Here is a 14,066-nt window from a genome sequence, read left to right as displayed (position 1 = left end):
CCTCCCCCTCCAGTCTGGTGAACTCATCCCTCATGGTATCCATGGTGGTGAGGAGGACCACCTCCCCCCTCCAGTCTGGTGAACTCATCCCTCATGGTATCCATGGTGGTGAGGAGGACCACCTCCCCCTCCAGTCTGGTGAACTCATCCCTCATGGTATCCATGGCGGTGAGGAGGACCACCTCCCCCTCCAGTCTGGTGAACTCATCCCTCATGGTATCCATGGTGGTGAGGAGGACCACCTCCCCCTCCAGTCTGGTGAACTCATCCCTCATGGTATCCATGGTGGTGAGGAGGACCACCTCCCCTCCAGTCTGGTGAACTCATCCCTCATGGTATCCATGGTGGTGAGGAGGACCACCTCCCCCTCCAGTCTGGTGAACTCATCCCTCATGGTATCCATGGTGGTGAGGAGGGCCACCTCCCCCTTCCAGTCTGGTGAACTCATCCCTCATGGTATCCATGGTGGTGAGGAGGACCACCTCCCCCTCCAGTCTGGTGAACTCATCCCTCATGGTATCCATGGTGGTGAGGAGGACCACCTCCCCCTCCAGTCTGGTGAACTCATCCCTCATGGTATCCATGGTGGTGAGGAGGACCACCTCCCCCTCCAGTCTGGTGAACTCATCCCTCATGGTATCCATGGCAGCTTGTTAGTCTGCTGGCTAGTTCTTTGTTGTGTAGCTAGCTAGCTAGAGTCAAAGCTTCTTAACTTGAGGTGCAAAGTTACTTTTTCTATTCTGAATGAATAGAGTTGTTGTTCATCACTTGTCTGGAATTCTTTTTCGATTAGAGTGTTTATCTCATTCTAAAAACCAAAAAATATGAATATATCAGGAACTCATGTTGAGCATGACTCTCTCTCTCTCTCTCTCAATTTCAATTTCAATTTCAATTCAATTCAATTTTCTTTATTGGCATGACGTAACAATGCACATGTTGCCAAAGCTTATTTTGGATATTTACAATATGAAAATAATGAGAATCAAAATTGTCAACGGGACAACAGTAACAACAATAACCAAGGGTCAGAATAACCACATTCAACAATAACAATAAGCATACAGTAGAGGACATGTGCAGGTTGATTGGTCTGTCAGACACTGTCCCTCATCTTATGGCAGGCAGCAATGTAGTGCGCTGCCAACCCACAGCTCTCTGCATCCTCCCCCAACAGGACGGGTAGCCTATCCTCATCAGAGAGGTCTTTGAAACCTTGAATAAGGGTTTCAAATTTGGGGAAATGACACTCTCTAATTGTTTTATATTTTTGACATTTTGTCAGGAAATGCAGCTCCGTCTCAGGTTCTGCTGTTGTGCAGTGGTTGCACAGCCTTTCCTCTACAGGGAGCCAGGTTTTCCTGTGTCTACCCTTCTCAATGGCAAGGCTGTGCTCACTAGTGCCTGTACTTTGTCAAGGTTTTTCTAAGGTTTTGATCAGTAACCATGGTCAAATATTTAGCCACGGTGTACTGTGGATTTAGGGCCAGATAGCACTGCATTTTGCCTTGTGCTTGTGTTTTCCAGTAAACAATGTAGTTTTGTTTTGACTGTGTTGTAATTTGGTTTATTCTGATTGATTGGATGTTCTGGTCCTGAGGCTTCAGTGTGTTAGTAGAACAGGTTTGTGAACTCAGCCCCAGGACCAGCTGGATGAGGGGACTCTTTTCTTTGCTCAGCTCTTGGCATTGCAGGGCTTGGTAGTGATATGAGAGGGGGTCACTGTATTTTAGATGTTTCCAAAACTTAATTGCTCTTTTTGAGTTTTTATTATTAGTGGATCTCTCTCTCTCTCTCTCTCTCTTTCTCTCTCTCTCTCTCTCTCTCTCTCTCTCTCTCTCTCTCTCTCTCTCTCTCTCTCTCTCTCTCTCTCTCTTTTCTCTCTCTCTCTCTCTGGTCTGATATTGAGATAAACAAAGGCATCTGACTGTTTGGCTGCTGCGGCTCTATTCTGCTGCTGTGTTTCATCAATAATGTAGAGCTGGTGGAGTTTCTATTCCCTGTGTGTGATCTAGCTCTACCTGTGTAAACATCTATGATTTATGCTAGAGCTGAGTCCACATGGTGCTACAAGGGGGCTACAAGGGGGCCACAAGGGAGCCACAAGGGAGCCGCAAGGGAGCCGCAAGGGAGCCGCAAGGGAGCCACAAGGGAGCCACAAGGGAGCCACAAGGGATATACAAGGGAGCTACAAGGGAGCCACAAGGGAGCACACACACACAGACACACACAGACACATACACACCGAGGCAGCAACAACTCTAGACCTGCCAATGCCTTTCTTCTGGTTCTATAGGCCTTGGCACAGCAAAGCTCATTCCTCCTATGGGACATTAGATGGATGATCATTCCTCCTATGGGACATTAGATGGATGACATGATGATCATTCCTCCTATGGGACATTAGATGGATGATCATTCCTCCTATGGGACATTAGATGGATGATCATTCCTCCTACGGGACATTAGATGGATGATCATTCCTCCTATGGGACATTAGATGGATGATCATTCCTCCTATGGGACATTAGATGGATGATCATTCCTCCTACGGGACATCAGATGGATGACATGATGATCATTCCTCCTATGGGACATTAGATGGATGATCATTCCTCCTATGGGACATTAGATGGATGATCATTCCTCCTATGGGACATTAGATGGATGATCATTCCTCCTATGGGTCATTAGATGGATGATCATTCCTCCTATGGGACATTAGATGGATGATCATTCCTCCTATGGGACATTAGATGGATTATCATTCCTCCTATGGGTCATTAGATGGATGATCATTCCTCCTATGGGTCATTAGATGGATGATCATTCCTCCTATGGGACATTAGATGGATGATCATTCCTCCTATGGGACATAAGATGGATGACATGATGATCATTCCTCCTATGGGACATTAGATGGATGACATGATGATCATTCCTCCTATGGGACATTAGATGGATGAACATTCCTCCTATGGGACATTAGATGGATTATCATTCCTCCTATGGGACATTAGATGGATGAACATTCCTCCTATGGGACATTAGATGGATGATCATTCCTCCTCTGGGTCATTAGATGGATGATCATTCCTCCTATGGGACATTAGATGGATGATCATTCCTCCTATGGGACATTAGATGGATTATCATTCCTCCTATGGGACATTAGATGGATGATCATTCCTCCTATGGGACATTAGATGGATTATCATTCCTCCTATGGGTCATTAGATGGATGATCATTCCTCCTATGGGACATTAGATGGATGACATGATAGCCATATGTGAAATACAAGTACAGCATACGGATGTATATATTGATTAACAATAAACAGATTCCTCGTCCTTCTGCCTTTCGATATAATGGATGGGATATAAAATAATACAATCACAATAGCTAGCGTATGGATTTTCTCCTCATAGTACATCTCCTAATAGGACCAGTATGGTTCTCCTCATAGTAAATATCCTAATAGGACCAGCATGGTTCTCCTCATAGTAAATCTCCTAATAGGACCAGCATGGTTCTCCTCATAGTACATCTCCTAATAGCACTGTTCTCCTCATAGTAAATCTCTGAATAGGACCAGTATGGTTCCTCTCATAGTAAATCTCCTAATAGGACCAGCATGGTTCTCCTCATAGTACATCTCCTAATAGCACTGTTCTCCTCATAGTAAATAGGACCAGCATGGTTCCCCTCATAGTAAATCTCCTAAATAGGACCAGTATGGTTCTCCTCATAGTAAATCTCCTAATAGGACCAGCATGGTTCTCCTCATAATAATTAATAGGACCAGCATGGTTCTCCTCATAGTAAAAAAGGACCAGTATGGTTCTCCTCATAGTAAATCTCCTAATAGGACCAGCATGGTTCTCCTCATAGTAAAAGGACCAGTATGGTTCTCCTCATAGTAAATCTCCTAATAGGACCAGCATGGTTCTCCTCATAGTAAAAGGACCAGCATGGTTCCTCATTCATTCTAGCACATGTTGGATAATGTTTTGAATGCATCCCAAATGGCACCCTATTCCCTATATATTGCACTACATTCGACCAGAGCCGTATGTGTGTATGTTTTCGCTCATAGTGTGTATGTGTGTGTGTGTGTGTGTGTTTTCGCTCATAGTGTGTATGTGTGTGTGTTTTCGCTCGTAGTGTGTGTGTGTGTGTGTGTGTGTGTGTGTGTGTGTGTGTGTGTGTGTGTGTGTGTGTGTGTGTGTGTGTGTGTTCTCTCCCTACTCAGGGTGATTATAGTTAACTAAGAGGCCTTACTGTGTTAGGAGGAGACTAATTGTAAATCCAGCACATCATTGCTGTGGGGACCATTCTACCATTATAATGGTTATGGGCATCCCTAGATCCATTAGCCAATTATTTCCTCTTCCAGCCAATCCGCACGTTGCCTCGCCCACAGCTGTATAATGCATAATGAATGCTCTGATATAAATTGCCCTCTAGGAATCAGGAAGGATGTACTGGCAACGTGAGCTGTATTCTCTAAAGTCTGTTGTTTTGGACAACTGCTGTGGATGTTGCTATGGTGATGGACAGTAATGGTTTGTTTTATTAGTGTTGTGTTTTTGGACACTGGTGTAGTAAAAAGATGTGAGCCTCCCATTCTGTCTGTCCCTCAATGTCTGTAACTGTCAGGGACACACATGCCACATATGTGCACGCACGCACGCACACACACACACACACACACACACACACACACACACACACACACACACACACACACACACACACACACACACACACACACACACACACACACACACACACACACACACACACACACACTCTCTCTCTCTTTCCTCTCACCCTGGGTGTTGAAGGTGGTGTCTATGGCCGAGCCGTCCCAGGACTCCACGGCTGAGTCCACAGAGGGGATGGTGGTGGAGTAGAGGTCAGAGAGCTTCCCAAGTTTCTGGCTCTCTGCCTGGCCTCCCAGCCCGCCTAACCCTGCCTCGTCCTCCACATCACTCAGCATCACATCACTGAGATGACCAGACACCGACGGCTGCTTGGGACTGGCCACTAGAGGAGGGAGGGAGAGAGAGGGGGAGAGAGAATATGAGAAAATGTGAAGGGAGAAAGTGTGAAACGAAGGGAAATGGTGAGGCGAGGGCCAGAGAGAGAGAGAGGCTCAGAGAAAGAGAGAGAGAGTCAGAGAGAGGGTCAGAGAGAGAGAGAGAGAGAGAGAGAGAGAGAGACAGAGAGAAAGAGGGTCAGAGAAAGAGAGAGAGAGAGAGAGAGAGAGAGAGGGTCAGAGAGAGAGAGAGAGAGAGACAGAGGCTCAGAGAGAGAGAGAGAGTGAGAGAGAAAGAGAGTCAGAGAGAGAGAGAGAGAGAGAGAGAGAGAGAGAGAGAGGAGAGAGAGAGAGAGAGAGAGAGAGAGAAAGAGGGTCAGAGAAGGTAGAGAGAGAACGAGAGAGCGAGAGAGAGCGAGAGAGAGAGAGAATGGGAGGTGTAGTGTGAGGAGAAGAGCGAGAGAGAGAGAGAGAGAGAGAGAGCGAGAGAGAGAGAGAGAGAATGGGAGGTGTAGTGTGAGAAGAGCGAGAGAGAGAGAGAGAGAGCGGAGAGAGAGAGAGAGAGAGAGAGAGAGAGAGAGAGAGACAAGCAGAGGAAGAAATGCTAATACAATCTGTTATTTTTCCCTCACAGCCGTTTCCAGACAACTTCTAAATCAATCTCACTGTAGTTCAGCAGAAATAAGCGCAGCTCAAGATAAGAACAAATTGTCTTCTGTAGTGGGACCATATCTGCTGTAAATTGTCTGTATTGAATCCATTTGGCAGCCTATACCAACACAACAAGTGATCTGGGAATAGTCTGACTGTGTTGAAATACTATTTCATCCACTGTGATGAGGTGTGTTGATATGGGTGATGTGTGTGTGCGTGTGGTACACAGTGTGTGTACATGGTAGAGTACAGCACAGCATATATAACTAACATGTTGTGTGTAGATTGCATTGACAGGCCTATTAGGTTATAGTACGTTGTTATGTAGATGACCTAGAATGTACAACATGTTACCTGAACCTTGACCTCAATGAGTGCTCTGTTTGTACTATGTCATGTGTGATGGTCTTTGACCCCAGTGAGTGCTCTGTTTGTACTATGTCATGTGTGATGGTCTTTGACCCCAGTGAGTGCTCTGTTTGTACTATGTAATGTGTACTGTGTGATGGTATTTAACACCAGTGAGTGCTCTGTTTGTACTATGTCATGTGTGATGGTATTTAACACCAGTGAGTGCTCTGTTTGTACTATGTAAGTGTATGTGTGATGGTATTTAACACCAGTGAGTGCTCTGTTTGTACTATGTAATGTGTGATGGTCTTTAACACCAGTGAGTGCTCTGTTTGTACTATGTACTGTGTGATGGTATTTAACACCAGTGAGTGCTCTGTTTGTACTATGTACTGTGTGATGGTATTTAACACCAGTGAGTGCTCTGTTTGTACTATGTACTGTGTGATGGTCTTTGACCTCAGTGAGTGCTCTGTTTGTACTATGTCATGTGTGATGGTATTTAACACCAGTGAGTGCTCTGTTTGTACTATGTCATGTGTGATGGTATTTAACACCAGTGAGTGCTCTGTTTGTACTATGTCATGTGTGATGGTATTTAACACCAGTGAGTGCTCTGTTTGTACTATGTCATGTGTACTGTGTGATGGTATTTAACACCAGTGAGTGCTCTGTTTGTACTATGTCATGTGTGATGGTATTTAACACCAGTGAGTGCTCTGTTTGTACTATGTCATGTGTGATGGTATTTAACACCAGTGAGTGCTCTGTTTGTACTATGTCATGTGTGATGGTATTTAACACCAGTGAGTGCTCTGTTTGTACTATGTCATGTGTGATGGTATTTAACACCAGTGAGTGCTCTGTTTGTACTATGTCATGTGTGATGGTATTTATCACCAGTGAGTGCTCTGTTTGTACTACATAATAGAGAGCAATAGTAACAGCATCTTTTTGTAGGTACTAACATGGCTCGTTGGATAAAGCCTATTGGGAAATGAATGTTTTTTAATGTTTTTTCGGGGGATAAATGTTGAAAATAAGGTCTGAGGGCAACACAGGTTTAGGAGATGTGGTATGTTTTGTTGTATGCGATAATCTTCATCAGCTAACGTCACTGTTTGGGAAGTTTTGAAGCATTTATGTAATCAGAACAAGCACATAAAGACTTCATCATTCATAAAGGTCATGTTACCTGACTGATATTATCTCACAGAACTCAACATGAAGACTTCATCATTCATAAAGGTCATGTTACCTGACTGATATTATCTCACAGAACTCAACATGAAGACTTCATCATTCATAAAGGTCATGTTACCTGGCTGATATTATCTCACAGAACTCAACATGAAGACTTCATCATTCATAAACGTCATATTAACTGGCTGATATTATCTCACAGAACTCAACCTATCACATCTCCTGAGTCTGTGATGACCTCAGACCTCATTTTCAGCTTTTATCCCAAACCCCCCACAGGAACGGCTGAACCAAACAGAGGAACGGCTGAACCAAACAGAGGAACGGCTGAACCAAACAGAGGAACGGCTGAACCAAACAGAGGAACGGCTGAACCAAACAGAGGAACGGCTGAACCAAACAGAGGAACGGCTGAACCAAACAGAGGAATGGCTGAACCAAACAGAGGTAGAAAATAATGACTCATTTCTGTTTTTTACGACTACAAGCTGGCGAGTTATATGTGTACGGTCCTTGGCCTCTGTGTGTGTGTGTGTGTGTGTGTGTGTGTGTGTGTGTGTGTGTGTGTGTGTGTGTGTGTGTGTGTGTGTGTGTGTGTGTGTGTGTGTGTGTGTGTCCTCTACTCACGTTCTCCCTGTTTCTTGATCTTCAGTGTGACAGACTCTCCAGCCATCTGCAACAGGTGAATGGCTTCACTCAGTGGTTTACCCTTCAGACTGTTACAGTTGATGGCTAGGATCCTGTCCCCGATGTGGATCGCTCCCGTCCTATACACAGAGAAACACCAGGGCTGTGTTCATTAGGGAGAAAACGCTATGAACCGGGGATGTACTACCAATAGGAAGTTGCACATTGTCTGGCTACAGTGTGTTCTGCTGAACATGACCCAGGAGAAGAGGCCTTAGGTCTGTGTGCAAAGAGAGTGTCAAAGAAATCTGTCAGATTAACACCCCCCAGAAACCTCAACTCTTCATCCTACTGAGCCAAACACATTTTCTGTCCTCAGACCAGCTGGTCTGGCGTCTGCCTGAGCTATCCAAGCCTCCCCAGGGTGTCAGTCAGTTCTACCCAGCGAGAGAGAGAGAGATCCCCTGTCTCTGCCAGCTACCCACACCCCATTCCCCTGTCCCCTGTCCCCTGTCTCTGCCAGCTACCCACACCCCATTCCCCTGTCCCCTGTCCCCTGTCTCTGCCAGCTACCCACACCCCATTCCCCTGTCCCCTGTCCCCTGTCTCTGCCAGCTACCCACACCCCATTCCCCTGTCCCCTGTCCCCTGTCTCTGCCAGCTACCCACACCCCATTCCCCTGTCCCCTGTCCCCTGTCTCTGCCAGCTACCCACACCCCATTCCCCTGTCCCCTGTCCCCTGTCTCTGCCAGCTACCCACACCCCATCCATGTCCCCTGTCCCCTGTCTCTGCCAGCTACCCACACCCCATTCCCCTGTCCCCTGTCTCTGCCAGCTACCCACACCCCATTCCCCTGTCCCCTGTCTCTGCCAGCTACCCACATCCCATTCCCCTGTCCCCTGTCTCTGCTAGCTACCCACACCCCATTCCCCTGTTCCCTGTCCCCTGTCTCTGCCAGCTACCCACACCCCATTCCCCTGTCCCCTGTCCCCTGTCTCTACCAGCTACCCACACCCCATTGTCCCGTCCCCTGTCTCTGCCAGCTACCCACACCCCATTCCCCTGTCCCCTGTCCCCTGTCTCTGCCAGCTACCCACACCCCATTCCCCTGTCCCCTGTCCCCTGTCTCTACCAGCTACCCACACCCAATTCCCCTGTCCCCTGTCCCCTGTCTCTGCCAGCTACCCACACCCCATTCCCCTGTCCCCTGTCTCTACCAGCTACCCACACCCCATTCCCTCCCCTGTCCCCTGTCTCTGCCAGCTACCCACACCCCATTCCCCTGTCCCCTGTCTCTGCCAGCTACCCACACCCCATTCCCCTGTCCCCTGTCTCTGCCAGCTACCCACATCCCATTCCCCTGTCCCCTGTCCCCTGTCTCTGCCAGCTACCCACACCCCATTCCCCTGTCCCCTGTCCCCTGTCTCTGCCAGCTACCCACACCCCATTCCCCTGTTCCCTGTCCCCTGTCTCTACCAGCTACCCACACCCCATTCCCCTGTCCCCTGTCCCCTGTCTCTACCAGCTACCCACACCCCATTCCCCTGTCCCCTGTCCCCTGTCTCTGCCAGCTACCCACACCCCATTCCCCTGTCCCCTGTCTCTGCCAGCTACCCACACCCCATTCCCCTGTCCCCTGTCTCTGCCAGCTACCCACACCCCATTCCCCTGTTCCCTGTCCCCTGTCTCTACCAGCTACCCACACCCCATTCCCCTGTCCCCTGTCCCCTGTCTCTACCAGCTACCCACACCCCATTCCCCTGTCCCCTGTCTCTGCCAGCTACCCACACCCCATTCCCCTGTCCCCTGTCCCCTGTCTCTGCCAGCTACCCACACCCCATTCCCCTGTCCCCTGTCCCCTGTCTCTACCAGCTACCCACACCCCATTCCCCTGTCCCCTGTCCCCTGTCTCTGCCAGCTACCCACACCCCATTCCCCTGTCCCCTGTCTCTGCCAGCTACCCACACCCCATTCCCCTAGCTCTCTCACCTCTCGGCCAGTCCTCCCTTGGTGAGGCTGGAGATGACGATGGGGTCAAAGGGCTCCTCTGTGCCTGAGATGGTGATCCCCAGCGGGCCTCCATATCTCTTCAGCTCCACCGTGTAGATGATGGATCCAGACAGCTCCTGTTCGTCTGGAACACAGGACAACAGCACAGTGTATACATCCGTCCCTTGGCTTTACAACTCTGTCCCCATGCTGGGACAAGCACAGCCCTGGTCAGGGTTAGGACCAGGGTTAGGACCAGGGTTAGGGCCAGGGTTAGGACCAGGGTTAGGACCAGGGTTAGGGCCAGGGTTAGGACCAGGGTTAGGGCCAGGGTTAAGGTCAGGGTTAGGATCAGGGTTAGGGCCAGGGTTAGGACCAGGGTTAGGGCCAGGGTTAGGACCAGGGTTAGGGCCAGGGTTAGGACCAGGGTTAGGACCAGGGTTAGGACCAGGGTTAGGGCCAGGGGTTAGGACCAGTGTTAGGGCCAGGGTTAGGACCAGGGTTAGGGTCAGGGTTAGGACCAAGGTTAGGGCCAGGGTTAGGGCCAGGGTTAGGACCAGGGTTAGGGCCAGGGCTAGGACCAGGGTTAGGACCAGGGTTAGGACCAGTGTTAGGGCCAGGGTTAGGACCAGGGTTAGGGCCAGGGTTAGGACCAGGGTTAGGACCAGGGTTAGGGCCAGGGTTAGGACCAGGGTTAGGGCCAGGGTTAGGACCAGGGTTAGGGCCAGGGTTAGGGCCAGGGTTAGGACCAGGGTTAGGGCCAGGGTTAGGGCCAGGGTTAGGGTCAGGGTTAGGGCCAGGGTTAGGGCCAGGGTTAGGGTCAGGGTTAGGGCCAGGGTTAGGGTCAGGTTTAGGGCCAGGGTTAGGGCCAGGGTTAGGGTCAGGGTTAGGGCCAGGGTTAGGGCCAGGGTTAGGGTTAGGACCAGGGTTAGGGCCAGGGCCAGGGTTAGGACCAGGGTTAGGGCCAGGGTTAGGACCAGGGTTAGGACCAGGGTTAGGGTCAGGGTTAGGACCAGGGTTAGGGCCAAGGTTAGGACCAGGGTTAGGGTCAGGGTTAGGGCCAGGGTTAAGGTCAGGGTTAGGACCAGGGTTAGGAGCATTAAAATGCAAATCAATTTATAACATTTTTGACATGCGTTTTCTGGAGTGAGAAACTCATTCAACCTCATAGTCATTGTATCATTTCATATACAAAGTGCTGGAGTACAGAGCCAGAACAACAACTAAGGTCCTCTTGGAGCTCACTGTACGACAGCGTGGAGCTAGATAAGTCATTCAGACAAATAATAACATTAACTGTTACTTCCTGATAGTGTATAGCAAGATATAGCCCACGGTTCAATGTATGGAGAGACAGAGAGGGAGGGATGGAGGGAGAGAGAGGGAGGACCTAGAGAGAGGAAGGACCTAGAGAGAGGACCTAGAGAGAGAGGGAGTGGAGAATTATCTCTCCGTGTTAAGAGGGCATACCACTTTAGACAGAGTGCAGCCCACCTGTGAGTTCCTCTCCATCAGACGATGGAAAAGAGAAACCCTGCTCATTATAAACTACTGAGAGCTGGAGACTCTTTGAAGAAGAAGAACCGGCTGAGCATCTGAATAAAGTAGAACAAATCTACCATCCCTACTTGGTTTAACTACTTCATGTTTTTCAATGCTACTTAGAGAGTTGAATATTGGTTAATATAACACATGAAGATGTTTTTTCCTCTGCTGAAAGCTGACTAGGCCTGTTTCCTCAAAGCATCTCAGAGTACAAGTGCTGAACTAGGATCTGGTCCTCCCTCATATTCATTATGATTTATTATGATTTAATTTGTATTTTTTATTTAACTAGGCAAGTCAGTTAAGAACAAGTTCTTATTTACAATGACATCCTACACCGGTAGTGACGCCTCAAGCACTGAGATGCAGTGCCTTAGACCGCTGCGCCAGTCGGGAGCCTTTTTAAAAGGCTAAACTGATCCTAGATTAGCATTCCTACTCTGAGACACTTTGTGAATATGGGTAAGAGCCCAGGAGTTGACAGGAGAGAACCTCCCCCCTCTCTCTATTTCTCTCTCTCTCTATTTCTCTCTCTCTCTATTTCTCTCTCTATATATTTCTCTCTCTCTCTATTTCTCTCTCTCTCTATTTCTCTCTCTCTCTATTTCTCTCTCTCTCTATTTCTCTCTCTATATATTTCTCTCTCTCTCTATTTCTCTCTCTCTCTATTTCTCTATCTCTATTTCTCTGTCTCTCTATCTATGTCTCTCTCTATTTTTCTCTCTCTATTTCTCTCTCTCTAATTCTCTCTCTCTCTCTCTCTCCACAGTGACATGATCCTCTATCCTCTACCACAGTACCACTGGAGATCTAAGATGGAAAACAAGACTGGTCAAAATGGCAACTGTGTCTTCCAGGTAAGCAGTGAGAGAGGAATAAAGAGGAGGCGGAGGAGGAGAAGGAGGGAGGGATGCTCTTTCTTAACTGGATTCTAGGAAGATGAGGGAAGAGATTGTCTGATAGGAACATCAGTAGGTAGAGATGGTGAGAGAGAGAGATTGTCTGATAGGAACATCAGTAGGTAGAGATGGTGAGAGAGAGAGATTGTCTGATAGGAACATCAGTAGGTAGAGATGGTAGAGAGAGAGATTGTCTGATAGGAACATCAGAAGGTAGAGATGGTAGAGAGAGAGATTGTCTGATAGGAACATCAGAAGGTAGAGATGGTAGAGAGAGAGATTGTCTGATAGGAACATCAGTAGGTAGAGATGGTAGAGAGAGAGATTGTCTGCCACCAGAGAAAGACCTAGCAGTCCCTACAGTGGGTGAGCTAGGATAACACAGTTCTCAGAACAGATGGACTGACTCTTGTTCACTCTAGTTCATTAACACTTGACTTAACTCTCCTCCCAGTGACTATGGGTGGTGTGGGGAGCCAGGAGGAGAAACCCTTAACTCTCCTCCCAGTGACTATGGGTGGTGGTGGGAGCCAGGAGGAGAAACCCTTAACTCTCCTCCCAGTGACTATGGGTGGTGAGAGGAGCCAGGAGGACACACCCTTAACTCTCCTCCCAGTGACTATGGGTGGTGGTGGGAGCCAGGAGGAGAAACCCTTAACTCTCCTCCCAAGTGACTATGGGTGGTGGTGGGAGCCAGGGGAGAAACCCTTAACTCTCCTCCCAGTGACTGGGTGGTGGGGAGCCAGGACGAGAACCCTTAACTCTCTCCTAGTGACTTGGGTGGTGTGGGGAGCCAGGACGAGGAAACCCTTAACTCTCCTCCCAGTGACTTGGGTGGTGTCGGAGCCAGGAGGAGAAACCCTTAACTCTCCTCCCAGTGACTATGGGTGGTGAGGAGGAGCCAGGGGGAGAAGCCCTAACTCTCCTCCCCAGTGACTATGGGTGGTGTGGGGAGCCAGGAGGAGAAACCCTTAACTCTCCTCCCAGTGACTATGGGTGGTGAGAGGAGCCAGGAGGACAAACCCTTAACTCTCCTCCCAGTGACTATGGGTGGTGTGGGGAGCCAGGAGGAGAAACCCTTAACTCTCCTCCCAGTGACTATGGGTGGTGAGAGGAGCCAGGAGGACAAACCCTTAACTCTCCTCCTAGTGACTATGGGTGGTGTGGGGAGCCAGGACGAGAAACCCTTAACTCTCCTCCCAGTGACTATGGGTGGTGAGAGGAGCCAGGAGGACACACCCTTAACTCTCCTCCCAGTGACTATGGGTGGTGAGAGGAGCCAGGAGGAGAAACCCTTAACTCTCCTCCCAGTGACTATGGGTGGTGGTGGGAGCCAGGAGGAGAAACCCTTAACTCTCCTCCCAGTGACTATGGGTGGTGAGAGGAGCCAGGAGGACACACCCTTAACTCTCCTCCCAGTGACTATGGGTGGTGTGGGGAGCCAGGAGGAGAAACCCTTAACTCTCCTCCCAGTGACTATGGGTGGTGAGAGGAGCCAGGAGGACAAACCCTTAACTCTCCTCCTAGTGACTATGGGTGGTGTGGGGAGCCAGGAGGAGAAACCCTTAACTCTCCTCCTAGTGACTATGGGTGGTGAGAGGAGCCAGGAGGACAAACCCTTAACTCTCCTCCCAGTGACTATGGGTGGTGTGGGGAGCCAGGAGGAGAAACCCTTAACTCTCCTCCCAGTGACTATGGGTGGTGAGAGGAGCCAGGAGGACAAACCCTTAACTCTCCTCCCAGTGACTATGGGT

The 14,066-nt window shown here is 48.9% G+C and overlaps 1 protein-coding gene across 1 annotated transcript in view; it reads right to left on the bottom strand.

Moving 5' to 3' along the window:
- Window positions 1-14,066, bottom strand: part of LOC106595591 (glutamate receptor-interacting protein 1) — a 431,870-nt gene that overhangs the window by 34,463 nt on the left and 383,341 nt on the right. Inside the window, 3 exon segments of the mRNA XM_045722404.1 lie at window positions 4,835-5,050; window positions 7,878-8,017; window positions 9,869-10,013. Of these exon segments, the coding sequence (XP_045578360.1) occupies window positions 4,835-5,050; window positions 7,878-8,017; window positions 9,869-10,013 (501 nt within the window).

Source organism: Salmo salar, chromosome ssa07 (genome assembly GCF_905237065.1).
Source record: "Salmo salar chromosome ssa07, Ssal_v3.1, whole genome shotgun sequence".
Lineage (NCBI taxonomy): Eukaryota > Metazoa > Chordata > Actinopteri > Salmoniformes > Salmonidae > Salmo > Salmo salar.
The sequence above is the reverse complement of the archived record's forward strand: the minus strand, read 5'-3'. Positions and strand labels throughout refer to the sequence as shown.